At 42.6% G+C, this 25,532-nt stretch overlaps 1 protein-coding gene across 2 annotated transcripts in view; it reads right to left on the minus strand.

Moving 5' to 3' along the window:
• Positions 1-23,069, minus strand: part of LOC115370252 (galaxin) — a 40,448-nt gene extending 17,379 nt beyond the window's left edge. The window contains exons 1-6 of one of the 2 annotated variants that reach the window (XM_030067183.1): positions 22,951-23,069; positions 18,904-18,936; positions 16,236-16,290; positions 8,794-8,876; positions 1,925-2,059; positions 474-767 (exon numbers count right to left, since the gene is read on the minus strand). In XM_030067183.1, coding sequence (XP_029923043.1) covers positions 474-750 — 277 coding nt within the window. In that variant the 5' untranslated portion in view covers positions 751-767; positions 1,925-2,059; positions 8,794-8,876; ... (1 more) ...; positions 18,904-18,936; positions 22,951-23,069. The remainder of the gene's footprint in view (positions 1-473; positions 768-1,924; positions 2,060-8,793; positions 8,877-16,235; positions 16,291-18,903; positions 18,937-22,950) is intronic. The other variant, XM_030067182.1, reaches the window with a different exon arrangement.
• Between the last annotated feature and the right edge of the window lie 2,463 nt (positions 23,070-25,532).

The following is a 25,532-nucleotide window of genomic DNA, read 5'->3' on the forward strand; positions in this document are numbered from 1 at the left end:
CATTTTTGGGTGGGCTATTCCTTTCAGAGACAAAAGGTGTTGCTACATTTTTCAGCTTGCATGCCTCCAGTCTTATAGCCCATTGACTATCATCTGACGACAACTCAGTCAATCCAAGGCCAATATTTCAGTGCCTCTGGTGTGGCTGCTGGCTGCCTGCCTCTGTTTTGTTTTGTGTTATTACATGAGTCAAACAATACACAAACATTGCTACTTTTTGTAAGTTTTTAAGATCCAGATGACATTTCGTCAAATGTGTACGGCCTCTTTCGCTGGTGGAACCTTAACCTCCTTGCCAAGGCGAGTCAGATCCAGGTTGGGACCCTGCATCTGCACTAGACAGTAATCCACGTCAAGTGAATTTTACCACAGGTAAGCCTAAGGCTAGCCCACGTCTCCACATTAGTGTTGAAGGGGTACACTAAAGAATCCCAAGGTCCCTGTGATCGCTGGGTGTGCCCTTATCGACTCACCTTGACCGCAGCACTTGGTGTTTGGCCCGAGCTTCAGTGACAGAGTTGAGCCACAGCATATGTGACTGGTTGTGTTGTAGCCAGGTTCTGTCATGTTAGGAGGTGGTCTGACTCTATCCTCCTCACAACATTTAGAGCAATTACGATCCTCCACAAGAAGAGAGTCGCAGCAGCACTCCTTGATGGGGTTGTATGTGACGTCGCCACAACACTTGTCTTCTTTGGTCTTCTTTGGCAGGATGATGTCTTTGCCCATAAGACCACAACACAATTTCATGTCAGCATCATAGGCTTCTGTGAAAAAAGGGGAAAAATCCATCAGCTAAATTATATTTGTTACTTTATTTTTCTTTTAAATCAGAAACAGACACACCAGCTTATTGTGTATCAATGCGTCCTACTGGTGCACCCTCAGTAAAACCACGTGTGAATGAAGCTGACCAGCTCGCTGCTGTCACATTGACACTTCACCAGTGTTTCTACTGACCATGAGGCTGTGTAGGTGAAGACAGCATTTCATTTGTGGGTTAACTAGTTCATTCAGAAACATTTCACATTCCTGCGACCCTTTCACTTTTTCTAAAGGAGTGCAACAAGATTTAAAAATAGTGTGAAAAGTAGTGCAAATAGAAAATTAATTTGTGCAAGTGTGCTAGGGTGTTTGTAATGATATCAGATGAGTAAAAAAATGGGTCAGACACAGATAGCACTTTTTTGGCATTTTTTTTGTCAACGATATGCAAAGTGGCATGAAACACTAAGAGCAAAATGTTGGCATACTGATGGTTTTAAGGTGGACGGAATCTGACTCTATTTTGTTCCCCTCTGCAGTTTCACTGTACCCTGGTCTGTCATGGTGTACACAAAGACGTTATTGTCAGCTAACGACAAACAGAGCAGCTCCAAGCCCAGCCTGAAAATCTACTCAGATATGAACAGGTGACTTGGGCTCAGACACAGGTGATGTCAAAATCCAACTCAAAATTGGTGACTTGGACTCATACCCAAAACAACGGAAACTCGACTCAGGCCCAACACTGGTCGAGTCTAACTTGACTTGAACACTGAGGGCTCATGACTCAACTCGGACTCAAAGTCTAGCGGTTCAGCTACAACGCTGCCAGTAGCTACCTGATTCGAATCACGTCAGAAAAACAAAGTAACAAGACGACCAGACTGAGTCATTTTCACCGTCTGAACAACCTGTCACGACCTATGGTGCAATGCACTCTTGTGTCTGACAGCTGTGCACTGTGTGTGCGTGTGTGCATGTGTGTGTGTGTGTGTGTGTGTGTGTGTGTGGGTGGGTTGGTTGGTGTGGGTTATCAGAGGCAACGTGCCTCATTGAGATAGTGAGGGATTCATGATTGCTACATTAAATTATTAATGGATGTTTATTCCATGTACCAATGTGGTTCTGTGTTTCTTGTTTCTCTCTCAGCTGTACTGACCTTTACCGCAGCATCTGGCATGCGCTGCAGGTTTCAGCAAGACTTTGGACTCACAGCATATGTGGTTGAGTGGGTCGAAGGCACGCTCTCCACAGCACTCTGACACGGTGTGGCTTATGCCCTCTGTGAGATGACCTGTAACAGATGAAGATGTTGCTATGATCAGTCACTGTGTTCTTTTTACACTATGGTTGTGTTTTATCAATAAGCCTTTCTTGTCACACATGGGTGAGTCAAACATATTGAGAGCTGCTAATTTAAAATACTGCAGCATGAATTTTCTGTTTCCGACTTAAAATCACCCATGAAAACAAAATACAATAACACAAAATAAATCCAATGCTTTTCATATGGTTTGTGTTACAGTTCTTCCTACTGGTTATGCAATGCTGTGATGAGCCACAAAGTGATTTGATGAAAGCCTTACAAAAATAAACGCAAAAATGATGACTCAAAACGGAAGAAACCAGGGCAGGATGTGTAAAGATTTATGCCTCACAGTTAATCCACCTGTGTGCTAAATGTGATAAATTATCCCCCCCAACAGACACATTGATTCATTCAGCCTTCATTTGTCTTTGAAATTTATTAGCGATTCCCTCATTCACCTCGATATCAAGACAACAGTCACAGTCAGAAACGACTGAAGCAATCACAAACTGCAACAAAGCGATTTGATGTTATGATTTTAAACTGTCCTTTGGCTATGAGAGTCTCAATATTTAGGGTGTACGGAAGGTCATCCCACGTGCTCTGTGTGCAAGAACTGAAGGCCATCGTTCCAAAGTCACAGGGGATCTGCAGCACGAGCCAGTCATTTGAGCGAGTTAGAGAGCGACCAGAGTTCAGTCGAGCATGGTTGTGAGGAAAATTAGTCACTTTCCAATGAGCACCTAGAATAGAATAGAAATAACAATACCTATTACATCTCTCAGCTGTGGTAGACCAGTCAGCCTTATTATACAAGATACAGTGATGAAACTACAGCTAACTGACTAGTCAAAATGTTCACTGTGAAGAGACAAAGTCATTCCCAGTTACTGTGCATAGCTTAAGCTGGGGGGTTGAAAACGGGTTGAAGTACTAGCCGGTTCTACTACCCCAACCTTCATGGCTTCATATTGTTCTCCTCCTCCCAAGAGCTTCACACATTATGCCTGATCAACAAAAGTACTGACTTGAGGTATAAAATCCAATCACAAATACGCTGCTAGTGTGACGGCCAACCACAAACCACTTGGAATTTTGATGGAATCATTAATCATTTGACCTTTTGCTTAATGAGTACGCGGTTTGGCCATGAAAAAACCTAAAGTGAACAATAAATCCAACGCAGCTCTCTGAGCACTATGTGCACGTGCACACCGTAATGCCAGAGTTACAGAACAACCAGCGGAAGTTGCATAGCTTGGTGAAGTGGAGTGTTGAACATGAAACATCATGACTTATTTTGTCTGTCATTTTACTTGGCAGATTTTTTTTTTTACAAGAAACGAATTCCAAAAACTCACAGCACTCAATATCAGACAGTCAGCTGCAGAGGAAGTTGACATTAGCCACTAATTAAGTCAGATCAGCGCTGGGCACAAGCACCCTGGAACAATTTAGAAGTCCATACAACTTAACATTAGCAGATGTGTTTCTGTGTTGGTAATGCAATCCTGACAGACTGAATGTGGTTTTAGCAGGCAACTGCGGTTGCCTCCTCCCAGTGCTGTGTGCAGGCACTGGAGCACTGGACTGCATCGGTCCACTCTCACCCCCAGAACAGCTGACCAAATGATAGTGAAAATAAATAGGTTTTAAGTCTAGATTTAAAGGCAGTACAATTTTCCTCTAATCAAGAGAAAAAGCAAATTCACATGTAGAGCTGTAGCATCTCTGAACACACTGCGGGCTCTCTAATTGGGCCTGTTATCCCCTGAATCAGCTGAGCATATATCATGCATTGGGTGGCCACACATACAGGACTGCCAACAATTCAGCACAAAGATGATCTAATAAGCAACCGCATACGTTACAAAGTGCAGCAACGGTATAAAATGGTCTGCACTTGCCGCCTTTTCAGAGGGCACGGTCTGCTTCTGCTTTTTTCCTCTAGTCTCTGCAGTGGGGAGCAGACAGACGGCAAGTAGCTGCTGCTAGCTGACTGTGTAAAGTGTGTACCACATAATCCAAAAGGCTGATTTATGCTCACTGTGGTGTCTGCGGTGAGAATGGCAGAATGATGACACTTAAAGCCTGAACAATGGTCAAAATAGAGCGTCATGGAGGCTGTATTGGTTAAACAGAAGATAATTGGTTGAAATGCTATTTCTTACTGTTTCAACCACACAAACCATGAATGGCCTGCCTGACATTCGTGACGTGAACACCATGAGCATAAATAAGAAGGCTGAGCCGCAGCCGCCGGGTTCAAATCAGGCCCACGCTCTTTGCTGCATGTCATTCCCTCCCTCTGGCCTGTCTTTCCCGTATCTCTACATTGTGATTGTCTAATGAAGTGCCCATAAAATAATATTTTAAAAAAGTGCTGCTCGTAGGTGTTGAACATGTGTGGAAAAAAGACATGATTCACAGTTGAACTGCCTCTAGCATTGATTGAGCAACTGCCTGAGAACATTCGTTTTCATGTGCAGATGGCCGGGGGACAGGTGGAGGAGGCAGGCTGACAGACGCCAAAATAGTGCCACAGGGGCTCAATCTTACAACACCAACGCACCTATGACGTGATACACCCCTTTGATGCATGTACCTGCCGGTGTGTGTGTGTGCGGCCAATCTGTGATGAAAACTTTTCCCAAACAACTGAACAATCAGTGGGCGTTACACTGCCTGACAAGTGAAACCGATATTTGCTGTTTTGTCACTGAGTTTGTAAAACAGAGATTCTTGAAGTCGTTGACTTCCCTGTATGTTCAGCCAAAAACTTTTTTTTTCATTACCTACTCAATGTCATGTCCATTTTTGAACTCATAAAGAACAAGAAGAATGATGTACATATTTTTCCTGTATGGTTTAGCCACTGTAAATGACTTCAAATTGATCTACATTAGACATTTTGGAAAGACATCTTCTGCTTCTGCTATTCTTGCTCAAACCCTGCACTAACGGTCAGGAGTGCTGGAAGCAGGGGAGCAGGGTGGTGATAGCATCCCCTACTGACAGTTCCCCTTTACTGCACCTAATTTCTATTTAATGGGTCAAATAATTGGTGCTTAAACTATAATTCATTGGAAATCTCTGAGCAATAAATATGTTTTCAGAGCATGATATGCATGATCTTATATAACCTCTCTATCCTCTGCAAAGACTGTCAGAAATTATAAGCTTTCTCCTTCCCAAAGCACTTCTCCATAACAACGGAAGCATGCGCACCATTTGCTTGTGTAAAATGAACCTTTTTACCGCAAAACACACAGCCCTACCAGAAAATAGGGCCTGTGTGCCTGATCTTGGTCTGGGGCTGTATTATCCATTTTTAATCTGTTAAGTTAGTTTGTATTTTGATGTTCTTTTGAGCCTCATGACTGATGCATGGGCTCACCTGTTCTTGGTGTTGAAATGTATTCTGTGATCTCTCTTTTTTTTTGTATTATGGTTAGCATTATTTGTAATATTTTAAAAGATGAGCTGGAACACCTAGTTTAACATTATGTTTTACCTACTGACGGAATAATAAGGAAAGGGTTTGCAGAACTTCTGTAAGGATTATCAAAAAGTCTTACACTATGGGATCACAATAGCTGTCCGCTCTATTTACCGTCATCCTTTCTGAAGAAGGTGATTAGTGTCACGCTTCTTCCTCTATGTTTTGTTTAAACAACCTCATGATGTCATGGCACTGTTCCTTACGACAGTGATCCTCCACCCCAAACTTAAACAGAGAACACAGGTGTCATTTTATGCTAAATCCCTCCACATTATCACAGATGGAGATGCAGACAGGTGAGAAAAAGGAATAACTAACAGTTTCTTAGGTGTTGAGCCACACCAAGCGCCAGAACAGTTTCAATAATCCTTGACATAAACTCTGAAACTCAGCTGGAGGGATGGAGCTCCATTCATCCAGAAGATATTCCCTCATTTGATGTTTTGATGATAGTGGTGGAGAATGTTGTCTAAATCCCCCATTGGTGTTCAGCTGGGTTAAAATGTGGTGACTGAAGGCCACAATAAATGATTTACATCCTTTTCATCCTGATTAAACCATTCAGTGAGCCCTTGTTCCCTGTGGATGGGAGCTTTGTCATGCATGAAGAGAGCACTTTCATCAGGAAAGAAATGTTTCATCACAGGATAAAGATGATCACTTTTGTAGTGATTTACAGTGAACCTTCACTGTGGGAAAAAGTGGAGCCAAACCATGCCAGGAAAATTCCCACAACAGTGCCATGGACCCCCTCACTGCACTCGCCCACCTTACCGATGTGTTCACTTTGATACAGTCTGATCACATCCTGCACTGAAATTATCAGTCACCTGAGGAACAGTCGCTCTTTGTTTTTTTTTTTTTTTGTTTTGTTTTTTTTTAGTTTTTTTTGGAAACACTTGCAGGTTGAGCAATCTTTGGCCCTGTTTCCACCTGGCATTACAGTGCCAATGAGCCAGTTACAAGTGGTAAGCGCAAGGCACATCTTTTCTCACCTGGCATAAGAATGTGTCTCAACATGCACGCATGATGTAACGGTGTAACGCCCACTTGTAATCTAATCTCACTTTCCCGTTGTATATGCAGAGAAATGTGTCATTTCTATTGTCTATGACCAAACACTTGGGTATTTTTGGGTGGTCGAGAGAGAAACAGAGAAAGAGTTTTATCGTCATACACGCAATAAAATAAATTCTTGCTTTGCTAGTCCTCTTTCCGCATTCAGGACCTGAAATGGGAAACCCATGCCAACCAGGTGGTGAGGTGGTGAAGAAGGCCCAGCAACGTCTCTTCCACTTGAGAAGGCTGAAGAAGTTTGGCATGGGTCCCAGTATCCTGCGTAGTGTTTTAACAGGTTGCATCACTACATGGTTTGGAAACTGCACAGCTCACAGCTGCAGGGCATCGCTTCGCTGCATCAGCAAAGCCAGGAAAATCATTAAAGACCCCAGCCACCCCAACAACAAACTCTTCCAGCTGCTGCCGTCCGGCAAACGTTACCGAAGCCCCTGAGCCAGGACCAGCAGGCTTAAGGACTCTTTTTTCCCCCAAGCAATCAGACTGTTGAATGCCTCTTGAACACTGCTAACACACTGTCACTCCTGCTCCTTACACAATATATTTACTGGTAGTGTTTTAATTGTCATGTTGTTGTAATGTTTTTACTATGTTTATTGCTTTTATTTTTATTGTTGTTTACTATTGCTGCTGGTGTCGATGGGAGACAAGACCTAAGATTTTTGCTCTTTCTTATATGTAATATGATTAAGATGCAATAAAAGTGAAGTGGGCAAAAACAGCAGAAATAATAGTAATGATATTATTATCATTATTATTGATGGTGATGATAACAATAACAATAACAATAACAATAATAATAATATGCGACTCAAAAAATGTTAATATAATTCCCTGCGCTCACAAAACGGCTCTGTTACTGTACCAAATGGTGTAATAAGGGGCCTTTTGGGCTGTTGGTCACGTGTGGTGAAAGTGGTCACCGCAGGTTGATCACACATGATGTTACAGTAGAAAGTACGTGAGTGTGCTCCGCGCGGCGAGAGAAGGCCAAAAACAGCAGTTTCGGAGCTCTGGGAGCTTTACTTAAGGAGTTATGGCTGTTTCTTTCCCTGCGCTCACAAAATGGCTCTGTTACTGTACCAAATGGTGTAATAAGGGGCCTTTTGGGCCAGATTGTTTAATTATTCCAGCAGGTTTGAGAGGGTCAGGTTCCTCCGCTTCACTGAAACTGAATGTTTATGTGTTGGTGAACAAAAAAAAAAAAAAAAAAAAAAAAAAAAAACTGAACCATGTTTTTGATCATAAATCAGCTGCTTTAATCAGCTGTTTCATCTCTGTTGCACCTCTTAATCACTCTGTAAGGACTCCAAACCTATTATTCCCCTTCCCCTTTCCCCAAAGCTTAGGTTGTAAATAATCAGCCAATGAATGATAAATGCAAAGAAATAGTTGTTTTTGAAGTTCTTCCCTGCCCTTCTTACAACCAGATAGGATATTTTTTCTGTTGATAAAGTGCCGGTCTGGCCCTTGTCGGGGTGTTGGAGGTGTTAGGCTGGACCAGAGCTTGAGACAGAGGACATCAGGTGAGTTGGCGGTCCTTCAGTCCGGCCTGGGAAACATGGCTGTTTATGCTTCAATGCGATACGGACAAAAGCGGAAACAGGGCCTTTGTGACTGAAGCTGCTGCCATTCGTGATCCTGATAATAAGTCACTCTTTCAAAATTATTTAGCTATTTACCTCCAAAATTTTGGTCAGCAGGGCCCACTCAGCAGTTCCATACATGCCACAGTCTCACGATTGTGTTTTGGACTCTGATTTTGGATTTTCTTTATTCTGTTTTCCCCCTGTCCTATGTTCAGCCTGTGTTGGTCCATTGTATTGCACATGTGTGATGTCCAACCTGCCTGTTTGCCTGAGTTCCTGTATGCCAAGTTTCCCGTGTACCTGTTTTTGTTTCCTGCATTTGGGTCAACCTGCTTCCCCACATGTGAAACACAGAGCGACATTATTTGCTTACTTGTTAAGTGCTCAGTTGTCTTAAGCAGTAAATCTGGATGCAAGCATCTCCACTTGATATGTTTCTTCACTTGCTTATTTTGTTTTTTCCTTTTCCTTTCCTTCTCACCTGTCTGTAGATATTTCCCAGTGGCACCACATACAGTAGGTGTGTGTTTGAAGGGAGACTGAGGGCTTACCTGTTACATGGTTTCCTTTCTTCACTTGGCAACACGTGGCATGTCCAGGATTAAAAGTCTTGTTTCCACAAAGCAGAGTGTGTCTAGTGTGTTATCAGATGATAATTATTATTACATTAGTATTAGTACATTTGCATTAGTAGATTTACAGCAATATTTGTCCAATGAACCCATCATTATGTTGATGTTAACCAGAAAACTCCATCACTCTCTTCTACAATGTCATTTGCACGTTAGCTTCTTCCTCTAATTAAGCTGTAGTTGTACACTTTAAAATAAAAAATTTAAAAAATGTACTCTACCATTGCTCAGGGCACATACTTTTTGGACATACAGTGCATTCAGAGTGTGCAGCCTAAAGCTACAATCGTTTAAATTCATTTTTTTTCTCTCATTAATCTACACTCAGCACCAGATGATGACAAAGTGAAAACATAATTTTAGAAATTTTTGCAAATTTATAAAAAAGGAAAAACTGAAATATCACATTGACATAAGTATTCAGACCCTTTGCAACAACACTTGACATTTAGCTCAGGTGCCTCCAATTTCTCTTGATCGTTGCTGAGAGGTTTGATTAGAGTCCACCTGTGGTAAATTAAATTGATTGGACATGATTTGGAAAAGCACACACCTCTCTATAGAAGGCCTCACAGCTGACAATGCATATCAGAGCAAAAACCAAACCATGAGGTCAAAGGAACTGCCTGCAGAGCTCAGAGACAGGATTGTTGTAAGGCACAGATCTGGGGAAGGCTACAAAAAAAAAAAATCCTGCTGCACTGAAGGTTCCCAAGAGCACAGTGGCCTCCATAATTCTCAAATGGAAGAAGTTTGGCACAATCAGGACTCTTCCAAGAACTGGTCACCCGGCCGAACTGAGCAATGAGTTGACCCAAGCGCAAAACACATGACAGCCTGCTTGGAGTTTGCAAAACATCACCTGAAGGACTCTCAGACTGTGAGAAACAAGATTCTCTGGTCTGATGAAACCAAGATTTAACTGTTTGGCCTCAATTCCAAACGTTATGTCTGGAGTGAAACCAGGCACCGCTCATCACCTGCCCAATACCATCCCAACAATGAAGCATGGTGGTAGCACCATCATGCTTTGGGAGGGTTTTTCAGCAGCAGGAACTGGGAGACTGGTCAGGATTGATGTTAAGCTGAATGGAGCAAAGTACAGAGATATTCTCAATGAAAACCTGTTCCACAGTGCTCAGGACCTCAGACTGGGCCGAAGGTTCACCTTCCAGCATGACACTGACCCTGAGCACACAGCCAAGACAACACAGAAGTGGCTTAGGGACAACTCTGCGAATGTCCCAGAGTGGCCCAGCCAGAGCCCCGACTCAAACCCTATCCAGCATCTCTGAAGAGACCTGAAAATGACCGTCCACCGACGGTCCCCATCCAACCTGACTGAGCTTGAGAGGATTTGCAAAGAAGAATGGCAGAAAATCCCCCAATCCAGGTATGCAAAGCTTGTTCCGTCATACCCAGACTCCAGGCTGTGATTGCTGCCAAAGGTGCTTCAGCTAAGTACTGAGTAAAGGGTGTAGGATCCAGGTTTCCAGGCTTGGAGACAGACACCATCAAATGGCACGCCTGCCGTTTGACCGCAGCAACCTTTGCCAGTTTAGGGTAATAAAGGCATCCTGTTGTCACCCCTGACCAACTGGAGCAACATACGAATAAACAGTGTGGTCTCACCTCCTCAAGGACTAATCACGGGACCACATGCTTCTCCCCTATACGGACTTCTGGTGTAGATCAATGACGTGGTCAGTCATTGGTTTACATGTGACTGGGTCAAAGAATACCCCCACAGAAGATTCAGCATCCTCCTGATAAGAACCGTCTGTCTCAGGAATGTGGTTTTCAAAGCCCCTTTGTTGTCACACCACGAACATTCATTTACCCTAATGACTGGAGTTGGGGGGGGGGGCCTTGAAACCATACAACACATCTGAACAACACATCCTGAGTCTCATAGGACGTTGGTGGCACCTGAGAAAAGTGAACTTTAATGCACCAAAATGGACTGTAGGCAATAAGGGTTGCCAAACATGCATTTAATATCAATGACAAAGGTCAGGCTTGTTACAGGAGTTAAGTTTTATCAACTTGGGTGTACAAGCAAAGGTAGATGTGACCCCGTTGTGATTTGTCATGTCATGTTTGGTGTCATTTTGCTGCCCAGGGTGTAAGGAAATCAATTCTCAGGTGATTTTCAGAATTCCTCTGACAGATTGCATAATATGAAATCTGGTAGAGGAATATCTCATCTAATTCTGGTCTCTCGACCCTTCTCAAGGCGGTCTCCCCTTTTGGCCAGGAAGTTGAGACAAGGGGGTTTGCCCTTTGAAATTTATGACTGTCTTATGACCGTCGGTAACCGTGATTGGCCAAAGATCACCGCCTGGGGAGGGGCTGAAAGGGTTAAAACCAGTGTGTTCCCAAGAGAAAATCAGAGCTTTTTCCATCGAGAGCTCATACCATCGAAGCTCCACACAATGAGAGCTTTTACCATCACAGCTTCTCGCTGAGAGCTTACACCATGACATGAGAGCTTAGACCATCAGAACTCCGAGCGTCTCATCGCCAAGCCTCAAATGGGAGAGCTTCTAAGACCAACGCACCCGCAGAGAGCTTCTCCTGCGTGACTCCCTTCCAGCGAGCGTTTCATCCATCCCGAGCCTTAGCTCCAGCTCCGCACGCCGCTGTCCTCTCCTGTCTCCTGCTGTAACCAGCTGGTCCGCTCCGCAGTCAACACCGCGAACTTCAAAACTCCGGCAAGACCTGCTTCCAGGCTCAAGCAAGTAACCTCACCCTGTAGTTGCTTAGACTCTGGTGCGGTCTTTTTAACTTTTATTGGCTTACACGCCGCATGTCCAAATTGGCGATAGAAACAGTCAGGGCTCACTCTCTGGGTACACACTGGTTCATTTTGCACCGATGCGAAATCTGTTTTGTGCCATATTTTAGCCGCCGTCTGTTTTACCCATCTCATGTTTCCTTACCATTTTGTCCATTCATTACATGCCTCATTGTTTGTTTGTCTGTTTGTGTTGTCTGTTGTAACTATGTATATATTTCATCGACCATAGTTAGTTGTACATAATCAGTAGTTGTAGTAATAAAGTGTGTTAAATTCACGTCCGTTGTTGAGTGGTTTTTATGAGTGGAATTCTTGATCCCTATTCGGAAAAGATCCGACTGCCCTTTTTATTTTTGATTTGATTATTTCCAGGCATAGACTATCATTTCAAGGAGTAATATTCCCAATATAAACTGCTTTTCTGCCTGATCACCAGAAACGTAGTTTCATCGGTCCTTGTTACATCTTTTCTCCGGCCAAGTTGCCGTGATAAACTGATCATCACTTTCAAAGTGTTGAATAGGTTGTTCTTATAATTTCCCCATTGTTTTATGATAGTCAAACTAAGCGAGTAATCCTACAAGGGTCTGAATCATAGGCGGCGCCAGCAATGGGCTCGGGTGGGCCTGGGTCCACCCATTTTGAGCCAGGCCCACCCAATCAGAAGAATATGTTTTCGGGATTAAAATGTTCATCCTATTGCCAGCCTTAGCAGAGCTCATGTGAAGCTAGCTTGTCAGGCAATCAGCAGCTTTCTATCATACATGAGTGCCTGCCCCCAGGCTGCATCATCAGCATGTGACCCAATTAAATGAATGAGTTAGTCTGCACGCAAACGGTCCCACCCATACTCAGGAAGAAAGAAATGTGTACAGGTAAAGAGAAAAAAGAGAGACGGAGACAGAGTTTATTATGGCGAAACAGAGCAGCTTACTTGGCTTTTTCACCAAACAACACCGTGTTGAGCAGGAGGAAACTCCTGCGGCCACTCCACCACTTGATTTAAATGTTGCGAGTGCTAGTTTACCGGTGAGCTCAGCCGTCCGACCCCGCTCCCAAAGCAACGCTAGTCCTGCTGTTCCTCCTCCTCCATCCATCCCCTCACAGTCATGTCAGCAAGCCAAGCCACAGTAACAAAAATAACTGGGACCATTTCTGCTGCAATTAATAGCCTATGATAGATTTATTATTATGAATAAGCTACAACCAAAATAACTTGGGCCTTTTTATGGTGTGTGTGCGTTTTATCCGTTGTTTATAAAACGGGTGCTTCCCATCGTTAAATGTGATTGGCTGAGCCGCGTTCCATGCCGTCGTAAAATCAGTGTAACCCGCTGGCAGACCGCAGCACAACATATCCCTGCGCCAGTGTAAGCGGACATAGCGTTGCCTAGCAACCAACTACTCTGCGCTCCACTTCCTCGTTAGGTCACATTTGTTTCAAGACTTTTGTCAACAAAATGTCAGACTTTGTAGTGAATTTTGATTTGCTGGGTGGCCTGAGCCTGGATGAGTGGTTGGTGGAGCTGCTTGGTGTCTGTTAAAGGATGCTGAATTCACCACCAGCAACAATGTTTTCACCGGTGTGGTAAAGAATCTCCGCCGAGAAGGACGTGACAAATCTTCCCACCACCAAGCCATAACCGAGGCAGACTGCCAGAAGATGAAGCACTTTCAGGCACGAAGTTCAAACACACCTTGGGGGCTTGTCTGTAAAGTCTGGTTTGACGTGCAGCTTCATATGGGACGCAGGGCGAACGAGGGCAACCGCAAATTAAAGCCCGACTCAGCATTCGCCACTACGAAAATGGCCTAAAATATGTCACCCTGTCTTTGAACGAATGCGCAAAAAATCACAAAGATGCTGCCGGAAAAAACTTAGAAACTTAGACACAGCGTGACAGCGCCGATGTATTGTAAGTTAACAGTATACTTTTATTATTATTGTTACAACCAACGTTAGGCATACATCTGCGCAAAAATGCACCTGTTGCGAAACGCACGCCACCATCCCTGCAAAGAGGAGTCCAAACATAATTGAACACTATTTTAACAATTGCACTATTAATGGAAATATCCAATTCAACATTAACGAGCCCAAATAGCCTGATGTGACATGATGATGGCACTAGATGAAAAAGCAATCTTAGCGTCTGTGTTGCTTGGCAACACGTCCATTCTATCTTGCTTGGTGGAAGAATGAATAGTTTTCAATTTTATTGTTGCATTTTCTTGTGTGTTTATTTTATGGGCTATAGGGTAACCGTTTTATAAAAGCAATAAGCCCCTTGAAGCCGTGAGTTACAGTGATTTTATGATGGCGGAGGGGCACTCCGCTGTGCATCGTGCCTTAGAACGCCCCTCAGCCGTTGTAAAATCACTGTAACCCACAGCTTCTTGGGGTTTATTGCTTAAATAATGTTGCACTTTCTGTTCGATCTGAGTATGTTGTAACAGTGTAACTTGGTTGGTTAAATAAATGGAGAGAGAGAGAGAGAGACAAAACCTCCAAAGATATATTTCCGTTTACAGTTTTGTGTAGTCAATAAGAGAAAAAAAGTAAGTCTGCTGAGTTATAGGTCTTTGTCCAGTTCAGCACTGAGGTGAGGACAGTGACACAATAGCCACTCAGGTGCAGACACGGCTGCTGTAATGCAGGTGGCAGTGCGGTGCTGTGTTTTTCCTTTTTTTTAGTGGCCCACCCGTTTTTCTGTCAGCCCACCCATTCACAAAATCCTGGCGCCGCTAGTGGCCTGAATACTTATGTCAATGTGATATTTCAGTTTTTCCTTTTTAATAAATTTGCAAAAATTTCTAAAATTATGTTTTCACTTTGTCATTATAGTGTACTGAGTGTAGATTAATGAGAGGAAAAATTAATTTAAACGATTGTAGTATCAGGCTACAACATAACAAAAGTGAAAAAAGTGAAGGGGGTCTCAACAAAAACTCTGGAAAGAAAAACCTCGACTCAGAAGGAAAATTACAGAGACATACAGTCATAATGCAAAAGAAAAGACACTAGCAGACAAAAGCAGCAGGAGGTCTGAACTGAGGCAAGTGACACAGCCACAGCAGCACAGGATGACATATTGCAACAGCCAGGATGGGAAGAATGAGGAGGTGAAGTCAGGTAGGCTAAGGGTGTAAGGAGAAAATTCAGTATTATAGACCAGTGCTACACCCTAACCTTTCTTTGCTGCCCTGGCTACATGTTAAAGTATTTATTTTAGTTTCATATTTACTGGATATGTCCATGTTGTCAGTCTTTAATTGTCCTGTTAATTACACTGATCAGGAGGGGTGCTTCTAATTTTGTTGTACTTGTATGACAATGACAGTGAAGGCTTTCCATTCTTATTCTATGAGAAAAGGAGTAGTTGGACGGTGAGGCTTCATTTAAAGGAAAGAAAAACATGTGGCTTCAACCAGGTTTCACACAAACCCGTCATGTCAAGGCTGCATGAGTTTGCTGACCAGCTTTGTCTTATGGGAAAGCAGTATCATATTGATAAAACCTAACTTAGCAGCCTTATAGCAGTCACACTGGAGGAGGAAGTCAGCTGAACGGGGAGCTAGATTGTTTCAAGTTATGATCTGTTTGCGCCTAGGCTGAAAGCTGCGAGGGTGGGAGGTTTACTGCTGTCAGAGGGAGAATCAGAGCCCAGGTTATGGTGTGCAGTTACAGCACAGGGAGGACTGGGAGAATTACTCAGCACCCTCTCGCTAACCATGTGCAACCCGGTCTGCTTTAGGGACGGGTTTCAAGCCTGGCTCAAACATTTATCCACGTTTCCTGTTGAAACAGCAACACCAAGCCAAGTGGGTTGCAGGTTTCCTTTAGCGCTTGAGTTTTCCACACATGCTCTGCACCTTCTTCCACCACATTCGGTCATACTGATGTGGGAGCTGACCCACATCTAGTTGCTTCAACCATAGTGGATCATCTGTTATTATGTTATCCATTCAATGTATATTAGAAATCAGTGGCTCAAATCCTCTGCATCACCAAGAAATCTGACTTGCTGAATTGTAGGGATGCACAATATTGGATTTTTTCCCATATCCGATATGTCGATGGCCCACTCACAGATGCGGACATAAAATACAGTGCTTTTCAAAATGTACACATTCACCGGGCAAAATAAGAAAACAACTTCAACTCTGGCTATGAAAAACAGGCCACATTTATTTTTATATAACATTTTCTTTCAAATAAAGACGGAGTCAACCTACTTAAACAGGCTTGGATGATTCTCTCCTTGAGACAATCCTGACAACAGCCACAACCAGGGCAAACTGGACCTATTTCACATATTGGCATGCCACATCAACAGAAATTTTCATTTCAGGGCGATGCCGATATTTCTTTTTAAAGCCAATATTGGCCATTACTGATGACATGCCAGTATTATCGTGCATCCTTACTGCATTGCCTCAGCAAGAAGCATGAATCCCTATTAACTTCATGTATTCAACTTCAGGGCTGTGTAGGGGGACAAGCAAGAAGATAAATAGTAATATCACAAAAACAGAGATGAGAAAGAAACGTCACACTCACCTGTGAAGAGGCTGGAGAGCTTGATTTGTAGAAACTGCTTCAGCCCCAGTGACCCCTGTCAACAAAGGGTTTATTTACAAGGACCATATTCAGAAAGCTTCCTAGTACTAAGGGTTGGTGGTGGTGCTAGTGGTTAATTCATATTGAGCATAAATCAAATTAAATCCTTGTAAAAATAGAGGTTAATGAAGAGTTTTGCCCTCTTGACAGTTCCTACGCTGCCAAACTGTTTGGAGTGGAGGGGAGTGGTGATGCTCATTGGCTCACAACTGTGGTTATTTGGTCACAATAAACATTAAAGTTTCACAAAGACAAACCTTTGCTCTCACCATGGACATAAACGGACATAAAGTTACTGTGTGTGTATTTATTTGCTCATTAAGACTGTGTGACTCAGCAGCAGAGCAGTAGACATCTGTAAACATCTGGGTGATAGAGCTTTAATAGACTGCACATGGACGGAAATCACTTTTTTGGCAGACAAATACTTTTTCTGCTCAATGCGCTGGCCTATTCCTGCTCTGAGGTCCTTCCAGTGTCAGCCTGAAATTTGATCCTTCCTCAGGAGTTTGCCCAAGCTGAGTGTACAGTGGGAATTCTCTCGTTATGTTTCTAAATTTATCGCCAGCTGTTTAATAAAGTCATGGAAATGGTTGCGAACAGATCCATGATATGATCCACTTCTGCACAGGCAGAGAGTGCTATTTTTGCTGAATCATGTTGCTCAGGTCAACTGTTGTTAACTACTGTGAAAAAGGGAGAGTACATTCAGATAAGGCTATAAACCTCTATTTTAATGATCTAGGTGCACAATATGAAGAGCATGGCACATGTGCATTTAGGGTGTGTCCAAGTCCACTTTCAATATTTTAACAGGGGAAGAAGGGCCGTTGTGCCAGATATATAGTTCAAAAGGGTTGTACTTAGTCTCTAAATTAACCATGAGTATGTTTTGTTTGTAAGATGCAATAAACCAATAAGAGTGCGCTCTCCCATTCCCTTTAAGGGATGACAGCAAACACACTTGGGTGGGTCACACTTGGCGCTGCTTTGCACCAGGTATAAGATAGGGCCCTAGATCTGATAGTTTATTTAAAGCCCAATATCACCATTTACGGTCTCAAAGGGCTTTACATGCCCACAGGTTTACAACACACAAAACCAGACGACACCCCCTGACATAATCCCCATAGCGGGCAGGACAAACTCCTCCCAAAAAACTCACATGTCTCAGGGAAAAAATGGAAGAAATCATCAGAAGGACCAGAGCAGACCCCTTTATGGCCAGACAGCTGAGCAATACTGTTGGTGCCGAACCAATTAACAAACCAAAAGCCAACACACTAGCAGACAAGAAAGCAACCTTCATGTGTGATATTTTTTTTCCCTCAAGTGTAACACAGATCAGATTTTTTATGTCAGTGTCAACTGCAAAAAAAACAAAAAACAAAAAACAAAAAACACAATTCAAGAAATGATAAAGATCTGATCATGCTGATGTAAGTCAAGGCAACTAGATCAGATCTGTGAAAAAAAATCAGAACTGAGTCACTTGCAGCCGCTTGCAGATTACAACCCCCTCACAGTCCAGCACGGTACAGAGATATGATACATATCTGATCTCTGCCAGGGCTTACTGGGATTTTGTTTCTGTGTGTGTGTGTGTGTGTGTGTGTGTGTGTGTGTGTGTGTGTGTGTGTGTGTGTTTGGAATACTTTCAGGATGATACGATGACAGAATTGTGTTCAAGTTATCTATTGCTCAACAAACCGCAGATTTAAGTTTCCTAGACCTTTCACCCATTGTACCCTACAGTCAAATCTTTTAAATGTGATCACTCTTTTATGACACACTATTAATATCAGCTTTATATGCTGATGGCTCCTTTCAAACAAGCCTCCTACATTTTTCACCCAGCTGATCAAACTTTCATAGCAGCACTCACCCATCTAACATCAGTCAAACACCTTACACAAAGCAGACAAAGACTTTCCATACACTTAGAAAATAACACTTCTGCATATGTCTACATTACAATGTACAATTGTGTGATAATTTTATAACCAATCAAACACTTTGTCACAACTGTAAGATGAGAATCAATAAAAGCTCTATAGACCAGCCGAAACCTCCCCACAGTGCTAAAATAGTGAAATCCAGGTCAGCATTAGAAAGAGTGTAATTACCTCAGACAACAAGATGTCATTAGATCGTTTGGTTTCAAAATGTCATCTGTAGACGATAATCTTTGCCACTACAGTTGTGCAATCTTAACGCCGCCATGAATCCTGTTTTTCATTTATCAGTGTCAACCATATTTCTCAGAGGAAACTTTTAACTGTTAACACAGAATTACAAAGTTAATCTTTTTCTGTTGGACTCCTGACACATCCTAAACAACATTCCAGCTCTGGTTCCCTCTGGAGGTGATGTAAAAAGCTGAGTCATGCAGGAATTAAATTTAGATTTTTCACACATATACACTTCCAGTGTGCTAAGTAAACAGTCACTGAGTGACAATCCTGAATACACTGAGGACCCAGTTGTTTAATTATTCATTAAAAATACACAAGATTTTTTCACTTAGCATAGCCAAATCCTGAGGTTCTTTTTATGTAGTCAGATAAAAAAAAAATCAAGATAGGAAACATGTTTGCTTTGAACTTACCATTGCCATTGGTGAAGCCGTAATTCAGCCAAACTAGAAAAAAAAAAAAAACAATAACAATATAACCAGGAGAACACATTAGTTGCATAATTTCGCACTCTTCACTTTTCTTCAAATGCAAGACAATGCAATGTGTTTTTACACAGAAGCTCTCATACCAGATATGAATGACAAAAGCTGGAGTATTGTATAGCCCATAGTGCTGATTCACCATCACTTAAAAAAAACATGAAACTGCTTGGGGATCATGGGTTATATTGTCCAATTAGCCCCACCCACCTACATGAATATTCCCTCTAAACTCAGGAACCACCCAATAATATCAAATTTAAATATTTCCAGTCAAGCCCAAATGACTATTCAAGGTGCAGCTACATTAGAGCCAGATACATACACATGATAAACACAAAAACACTGAAATGCTTACTTGATCAAGTAATGTGTGTGCTTGCACTTGTGTGTGTGTGTGTAAATCTGTTTACACGTCATGTTGTGGGGATTCGCCTTAGTGAAAATCATTAATTTTAGGGCGAAGACTTGATTTAAAGGTAACATAACTTTAGGGTTAGGTTAAGGTTAGGGTGAGGGTTAGGCAGGTAGTGGTTAGGGTTAAGGTTAGGATAAATCTCCAGGAAATGAATGTAAGTCAATGTAATGTCCTCTGAAGTGATGGAAACATGACTGTGTGTGTGTGTGTGCGCATGTGTGTGTGTGTGTGTGTGAGTGTGTGTGTGTGTGTGTGTGTTTGTCTGGGAGCTGAGTGTAGGAGAGGGTGATTGCATGCACAAACATACTGCGAATGAGAACTAATAGACTGGAGTTGTATTTCCAAGTGAACAGTGTTTCCTCCGGTATGTCTCTTGTCACCCACTCACCCCACATGAGCCTGTTTGTCTGCCTCCTCAGCCTGTTTCAGCCGTCCCCCATCCTCTGCTGCAGCCTGCCTCCCATCACTGTCCTCCCATCACTAGTGAGTACTCAAGTGAGTAAAGCTTACTTTACATTGCACTATTGAATACACACAGTTACAAAGTGCCTCGTGTATGTGGAAAATAAAAGAGCACAGACAGAGAAGACTGATTGATATTATGTCACTCCAAAGATCTTCCATACAGCTGTGTGGAAAGGCTTAAGAAGCCACTTGAAATCTGTCCAGGGATTCAGCAAAACAAACTGACTGGGAGAGAGTTCCCTGAAACAATTGCCTTGGGGCTAAAACTGGTCAGGCGTGGTCACTTTCTGTTTGCATTTGGAGCAGGGGATGGATAAAAGGCCAAGATTTGAGGACCGGCGTGGTCAAGAAGCGCTATGGGGAGTAAGGAGATGGGAGATGCAACTGTGGGAAAGGCAGAGTAGTGCTTTATTTGTGATTAATAGGTTTAAAGGTTTATTCCAGTGGAGATCCAATGGAGGAAAGCAAGAACATCATCAGAGTAATGTAACTAATTACATTTGATTATTTTTTGATTGCTTTTACTTTTACTAAACTGGATCATAAAAAAGTCCTATGTTTGAACTAGGCAGTGGAAAACTCAAACAGCACTCAACACTGACACTGATATTGAGGCTTCTTCAAATGAATTAAGATTGGGACGTTTTGATTTTTAAGTACAAACACCAAAACAAATCACAAGTCTGTAGATCACGAACAACACACCACTTTGGCCGGCTGGTCTCAGGCCTGGCAGACCGGCTGCTTGGAGCACTATGGCACTGGCCACTGATTTGACTGGTGGACGAGATGCAGCGCCAACTCAAACAAGAGAACCAATCAAAAACAACACTCAAAATTTAGCACGCACTGCCAAATGAATGCCGCCTGGTCTAGACGTAGAGACAGCCCCCTGTAAACCTTCCTGGTTTGTCTCAGTGTCTTTGCTGACACACGTCTAGAAATCTACCACAAATAGGTATTCCTAATCACCAATATTTTGATTAGTATCTGTAATTTAATTACATGTTTTCTCTCAGTGACTGTAACAGATTACAATTACATTTATTTTATAATTTAATTACATGTAACAAGTCACATGAAACTAGTTTGGAGGTATTACTCCCCACCACTGCTTGTCAGTGTCTACATTTGGGCCTAAGAGCAAACAAATGCCCCTTTTCCACCAAAAAACACCTGGTGCTAGTTCGGTGCTGGTGCTAGAGCCAGTGCTTAACTGGTGCCAACAAAGAACCGGTTTGCTTTTCCACCGGCCAACAGCTAAGCGGAGCCAAGTCAGAGCCACGTCATCGTGGGCCGCGTCATCGGTTCTTTCTCTGGCTCCTGTTTAGCCCCTGCTCGGAGTCGGTGCTTGCCTAGCACCAGTTTGGCACCAGTTTGGCACCAGTTTGGCACCAGTTTGGCCCCTGCTTGGGCGGTGGAAAACCAAAAAAAACGGTGCTAAGTCAGGTACCGGCTCCGAACCAGCCCTGGTGGAAAAGGGGTAAAAGATGTAACAGATCAGACCAGATCAGTTCAAGAAACAAGTTGATTGGCATTGGAAGTACATGGGATTACCATGGCTTGAAGCTTGTATTATTAAAAAATGTGCACTTTCTTAATGTGGAAAGTAAATGTAGACTAGACTATGTGAAGGCTGGATCTCCAGTAGAGCTGTAAAGTAAATCTAGTGGCACAGAGATGAGATATAAATGTGTGGTGGAGTTGAAATGACAGTCAAAGAGCATTTAAGTAATAAGAACATGTGGATCTCTATTATACTGGCAAAAAGAAACAATTAATAGGGACACAATAAGGTAAATTTATTTAGGGTTTGCTTTTCTATCAACAGGGTCATTAAGGACAACTGTAGTGTTCAAAATACATGACACTGCTAATTCCAGAAATAGGCATTTCATAGTAAAGGGTACACAGCAATAAAACTATGAGGCTTACATAACACCAATATGCCCAGATTGCTTATTCTGAACAGGGTTGTTTTTGTCAGGAGCAGATGTGATGCAACAGTTGGCAGTTAAAGAAGACATCAGCTGAGTTACAATAAAACAGTCTTAGATCAGGCCTGACTTAAGAAATCTGCTTGCCCTGAGGGCAGCAGAGGAGCTGGGCAGAGGAGCTCCCACTCAGCAATAATGCTGGATGATGATGATGATGATGATGATGATGATGAGGGGGTGTACGTGACATAATGGGTTGTTTTAGTGTGGCGCGATGTTTCTCTTTGATGTTGTGATTTTGATGATCATGGTGCCTCATGTCACAAAAATCTCTCAATTCCCGCCCTCCTCCCACTACATGGAAAAAAAACAAAAATCATTTCCAACTTTCCAACCCAAGAGTATCCCACCTTTGATAAGAAAACCCTAAAGCTTCTGCATTTTATTTGTTTAATTTATGTCAGCTTTTAAAGACCCCATGAAATGGACTCTCTTTCTTGATGTTTTCTTTCTTTTATGTAGCTTCAGTTGAAACAGGATGTTTGGGCGGGACATGGTGCAGGGAAGGAGAAGTGCAAACCACTTAATCAATTTTGGGTGAGAAACAATTTTATGTGAAGGTATAGGAGGATGAGAGGGGATGTTTAAAGATTTTTTTTAAGCATTTACAGGTTGACATTTTAATTTATACCCACTAGTGCAGGATGATGTCACTATTTAAGAGACTCTGTATTACAGGAGGCAGAGGTCATGTGAGGACATCCCGGGGGTATTAGGTTATGGGTCAGGTGAAGTAACTGGCAAGGTGAGTGGGTGATGTCCACGGGTCAGGATGGCAAATGAAGGATGAGGTGGAGACAGGATTGACTCTAACCACTCTTTGACGTTTTAATGAAAATTAAAGTTGTGGCTGTATTCTTGGATGCACACAGTCGTCCGGTTTGCAGAGCACAGAGAACAGGAAGTTCAAGGTAGGGTTGCTCTGTTAAACTGATCCACAAACACTGGCACCCTCTTATCCAAATAACCTTGCCCAGCTGGGGCAAGCAATTACATGCACAATTTCATGCAGCCATTCACTGAGTAGTAAATGAAGTTAAGTGGTTGCTGTGGTCCTTTTAACGCCCTCTATTATTAAATGTTACTTCTCCTTCTTACCTGATTGTAGACAATCCCACTTCCTGCCCAGCTCTGGTGGAGGAGGGACTGGCTTCAACTTATCATTGCCACAAATGAACTAACAGGGGGCTGGGATGCATAAGTATTCACGTCCCTTGAACTTTCCAACATTTTGTCGTGATATGACGAGTACCAGTTTTATCCGAGTAATAGGCTATGAGTCAATCTGTGCTCGTGATGAATGAAAATCCTTATTGGCTAGCTGACTGTGTCCACGTTGTGTTGTGTGATAGGCCAGTCACACACAGCTCCCTCCCCTACTCCGTGTGCCCCGCTCTCTCTCTCTCTCTCTCTCTCTCTCTCTCACTCACACACACACACACACACACACACACACACACAGGGACAGCCTCTCTCTCACTCTCTCAGGTGTAACAGCTCACGTCGCATCTCTCTTCAGTCGCGGTCAGGTGTTTCTCAGCTCGCTCTTCCCTCGGTTTGTAATCACTTGATAGTCAGTAGAGTTTCTGCTAAACTTGGTAACAGACGCGCTGCTTTTGAGCAGAGGATAGGGCTGAATGCGACTCACGTCGACACACCGGTCGGGTTTTCTTTTTCTTTTTCTTTTTTTTTTTTTTTTTTTTTTCCATCTGCTCGCTCTTACCAGCTGGTTTTCGATATAAGGTAATTTCGAAAACTTTGCTCGTACCGGACGCGGTGCAGAGTCACAGTCTTAACACACACACACACCACTTACACACATGCATTAGCTGAACACCCAAAGTACATCATTATTTTTAGTTTATTTTGGCTGCATGCACTGAGAGTCTGACACTTTCTCACTGTAGTGCACAGAAAATATATAGTAGTAGTATAGTAGTAGTAGTATAAACAAATTAAGCTATATATATATGTCTATAGATGAATATGTATATCCATCTATCTATATCTATATATATAGATAGATATAGATAGATAGATAGATAGATAGATAGATAGATAGATACACACTCTGTCACTTCATAATTGCCTACTCCATGTATTGTATTCATTGGTGCACTTAAGAATATTCATGTTCTGTGTTCATAAAAAAAAACATGTTCTGTAAGTAGTTTTCCAATAAACAATGAATATAGCAACTTCTGACGAACCCATAGAAGTTTCAGGCTTAAAATAACATACTGGTTAAGCCCCACCCATTTCTGGTCAAAGCCCGCCTACTTCCGATACAGATACAGATACAGATACAGATAGTGGTGTACTCGCTCATCCCTAGTATTCACCCCCCTGAGTCACTACTTTGTAGAATCACCTTTTGCTGCAATTATCGCTGCAAGTCTTTTAGGGTGTGTCTCTACCAGCTTTGCACATCTAGAAACTGAAATTTTTGCCCATTCTTCTTTGCAAAATAGCTCTAGCTCAGTCAGATTTGATGGAGACCGTCTGTGAACAGCAATTTTTAAGTCTTGTCACAGATTCTCGATTTGATTTCAGTCTAACACATTAACATGCTTTGAGCTAATCACTCCATTGTAGCTCTGGCTGTATGTTTAAGGTCGTTGTCCTGCTGGAAGGTGAACCCCCACCCCAGTCTCATGTCTTTTGCAGACTGTAACAGGTTTTCTTCAAGGATTGCCCTGTATTTGGCTCCATCTATTTTCCCATGCAGACTCACACACACACACACACACACACACACACACACACACACTCAGTAGTACATGTTGGCTGAGGCAAAACAAATATGCACTTCAAAACGACCCGAGCGTCCGCGAGTCTTTTTTCCGGGGTCCCGCAGCACGCCCATGCCGGCCACGTGCCGCAGGACCCCGGAAGAAAGACTCGCGGATGCTCAGGTCGTTTTTACCCTTAAGGCTTTACGAGGATTAAACGAATAATGAATAATTGCAGTGTTACCGTCAGTGCACATCACTGTTCACATTTTGCGAATGAAGCCTGTTTATTTTATAATGTTCCAAAGGAGTGTGATATGGCCTCATTTAAGTATTAACCTCTGAGCAAGCTGCCCATTCTGTTCACATTTTGGGAATAAAGCCTGATTTTATTGTAACTTGATCATTTCATCATAAATCATTGCATGACAGTCTTTTATTCAGTGAGGTTTTGCCTTGGATGGAAATATAGCTGTCTGTATGTTTCAGTAATTTTATGTTTCAGTAATTTTTAGAGTAGTCATGTAGCCTGTGACAAAATTATTGTTTAAATGTCCAAAATAGGACAGACATTTGTAGCTCCAGGCCCTTGGGCACACCCTGCTCAAGGTAGGGATACGTATACTTGGATATACTCACAGCGCGATGTGGTGTCAACAGAAAGCAACAAAATAGCCGTTAAAAAATCTCCCGGATTTTGATACTCAAATGTTGACAGGTATGAACGCGCAACAGTTACGTCACATCCAGAGCCCGGTAACTTTACAGGAACCTTCCTCTCAGTGGAGACACGGCAGTTGAGAGGGCCGAGCGAGAGGACGGTCCTGTAGTGGTTCCTGCCCCGCAAATACTACCAGGAACGTACTCGGTGAAATCATACACTGAAAATACCCAGAAATGGTTGAATTTGGTACAGTCATCTGTGAGTCACAGCTGCAGCACAGCTGT

The sequence above is a fragment of the Myripristis murdjan genome, chromosome 13 (assembly GCF_902150065.1).
Source record: "Myripristis murdjan chromosome 13, fMyrMur1.1, whole genome shotgun sequence".
Classification (NCBI taxonomy): domain Eukaryota; kingdom Metazoa; phylum Chordata; class Actinopteri; order Holocentriformes; family Holocentridae; genus Myripristis; species Myripristis murdjan.